The sequence below is a fragment of the Penaeus vannamei genome, chromosome 3 (genome assembly GCF_042767895.1).
Source record: "Penaeus vannamei isolate JL-2024 chromosome 3, ASM4276789v1, whole genome shotgun sequence".
Taxonomy (NCBI): domain Eukaryota; kingdom Metazoa; phylum Arthropoda; class Malacostraca; order Decapoda; family Penaeidae; genus Penaeus; species Penaeus vannamei.
Window position 1 is genome coordinate 3,264,825 of NC_091551.1, and position 2,500 is coordinate 3,267,324.

At 55.8% G+C, this 2,500-nt stretch overlaps 1 protein-coding gene across 1 annotated transcript in view; it reads right to left on the minus strand.

The window, feature by feature from the left end:
* LOC138866442 (prothymosin alpha-like) overlaps window positions 1-1,554 on the minus strand; it is a gene marked incomplete at its 3' end in the record, with an annotated part of 1,882 nt that extends 328 nt beyond the window's left edge. The window contains exons 1-2 of the mRNA XM_070139046.1: window positions 1,508-1,554; window positions 302-395 (exon numbers count right to left, since the gene is read on the minus strand). Coding sequence (XP_069995147.1) covers window positions 302-395; window positions 1,508-1,554 — 141 coding nt within the window. The remainder of the gene's footprint in view (window positions 1-301; window positions 396-1,507) is intronic.
* Window positions 1,555-2,500: the final 946 nt, after the last annotated feature.

Consider the following 2,500-nt stretch of genomic DNA (forward strand, 5'->3'; position numbering starts at 1 on the left):
TCCCCTCCTCTCCTCCTCCCTCCTCCCTCCCTCCCCTCCTCCCTCCCTCCTCCCTCCTCCTCCTCCTCTCTCCCCCTTCTCCCTCTCTCTCTCCCTCCTCCTCCTCCTCCTCCTCCTCCTCCCCCTCCTCCTCCTCCCTCCTCCTCCCTCCCTCCCTCCTCCTCCTCCCTCCCACCTTCTCCTCCTCCCTCCTCCCCCTCCCTCCCCTCTTCCTCCTCCTCCTCTCCTCCACTCCTCCTCCTCCTCCCTCCCTCCTCCTCCTCTTCCTCCTCCTCCTCCCCTCCTCCTCCTCCACCTCCTCCTCCTCCTCTTCCTCCTCCTCCTCCTCCTCCTCCTCCTCCTCCTCCTCCTCTTCCTCCTCCTCCTCCTCCTCCTCATAAAGCAAGGATCTTCCCCTTTCAGAATACAAACTTAGCTGAGTCAGGTTCCTAATTCTCCTCCTCCTCGGGTTTCTTCAGCTCCTCCTTCGCCTTCCTGGAGGACTCAAGGACCTTCTCCTGCAGACGTTGCGGACTCGAGCACTGGCGGAGGAGACAGTCCTGGCTTCTCTGCCGCCGTCGAAAAAAAGATCTTGTTTTTTTCTTCTTCTTCTTCTTGTTCTTCTTCTTTGAGCCATTTTTTTTCTTCTTCCTCTTTGTTTTGTTTTTTGCTTTTTTACTTTTTTTTTCTTTCTCTACTTATTATTCACTTTCTTCTTTTTGTATTTTGTGTTTCTTCTTTTTTTCTTTTTGTTTCTTCTCATCATCCTTCGCTTGCTCCCTTCAAATTTTCCTTCCTTATTTTTTCTGTCTTTCTTTCTTCTTCGTCTCCCCTCCCTCTGCCCTTCCTTTCCCTCTTTCTCCTCCTCTCCCCCTTCCCCTCCCCTCCCGTCACCCTCTCTCCTCCCATTCCCCTCCCTTCCCATTCCCCTCCCTCTCTCACTCCCCTTCCCTTTTCCCCCTTCCCCTCCTCTCTCCTCCCATTCCCCTCCCCTTCCCATTCCCCTCCCTCTCTCCTCCTCACCTCTTCCCCTCCCTTTCCCTCCCTTTCCCTCCTCTCCCCTCCTCTCCTCTCCTCCCTTCCCCTCCCTCTCTCCTCCCCCCCACACCCCATATACCTTCCCCTCCCTCTCCCTCTCTCCTCCCTCTCCCTCCCTGCCTAACCCTCCCTCTCCCCTCCCTCCCTCCCTCTCCTTCTCCCCCCCTTCTCCCTCCTTCCCCTCCCTCCCTCTCCCCTCCTCTCCCCTCCCCTCCCTCTCCCCTCCCCTTCCCCTCCCTCCCTTTCCCTCTTCCCCTCCCTTCCTCTCCCCTTCTCCCCTTCCTCCTTCCCTTCCCTTTCCCTCCCTCTCCCTCTCCCCTCCCTCTCCCCTCTCCCCCTCCCTCCCTCTCCCTCTCCCCTCCCTTTCCCCTCTCCCCTTCCCCCTCCCTCTCCCCTCCCTTCCCCTCTACCCTCTACCCTCTCCCCTCCCTCCCCATCTTTCCTCGCCCCCAATCCGGGAGGGTGAAGCTCCGTGCAGTAAACTCCGAACCAGTGTGTTATGTCCGGACTTGTTGGAGGAAGTTGAGCACTCGCCATCAGCCATCATCAACTTTTGTAACGTATCTTCTGCGGGAGGAGGGAAGAGGGGGAGAAGGGAGAGAGAGAGAGAGGAGAGGAGAGAGGGAAGTGGGAGAGAGAGGAGAGAGGGAAGTGGGAGAGAGAGGGGGGAAGGGGGAGGATGGAGGGAAGGGAGAGAGAGGGAGGGAAGGGGAGAGGATGGAGGCAGAGAGAGAAAGGAAAGAGAGAAAGGAGAGGAGAGAGGGAAATGGGAAGCAGAGGGAAGGAGGGAAAAGGGAGAGAGAGAGAGAAAGGGAGGAGAGGGAGAGAGGGAACGGGGAGACAGGGAGAGAGGGAAGGAATGGAGAGAGAGGGGGAGAGAGAAGGGGAAGGGGTGGGAGAGGATGGAGAGAGAGAAATGGAGAGAGAGGGAGGGGAGAGAGAGGGAACATGGAAGAGAGAGGGGGGGGAGAGGGAACATGGAGAGAGAGAGGGAAGGAAGGAGGGAAGAGGAGAGAGAGGGTAGGAAAGAGGGAAATGGAGAGAGAGGGAAGGAAGGAGGGACATGGAGAGAGAGTGAAGGAAGGAGGGAAAATGGAGAGAGAGAGAAGGAAGGATTTCTTTCTTCGATTTTCCATATGAACGAAAAAAAAAAAAACAATCAGAAAAGAACCCCACCCTAATCAGAATATAATAACAACAACAATTAGACAAAAACCCAACAATACTAATGAAAAAAAAACTTTTTATTGACGTCAGCGAACGTAAAATGGACGTCATCTGAGCCGAGTTCTAAAACAAGGACGGGGGGGGGGGGAAGAGGGGAATTTTAGGCACCAGAATGAACCATAAAAGGGTTTAGGATCTTCCTTTAGGAGCTTACTCTCAAGTTGTAAGTAGGGGAGGGGGTGGGGGGAAGGGGGAGTGGGGGATTGGGGGTGGGAGGTGGAGGGGAAGGATGGGGTGGTTGAGTGAGAAGAATGGG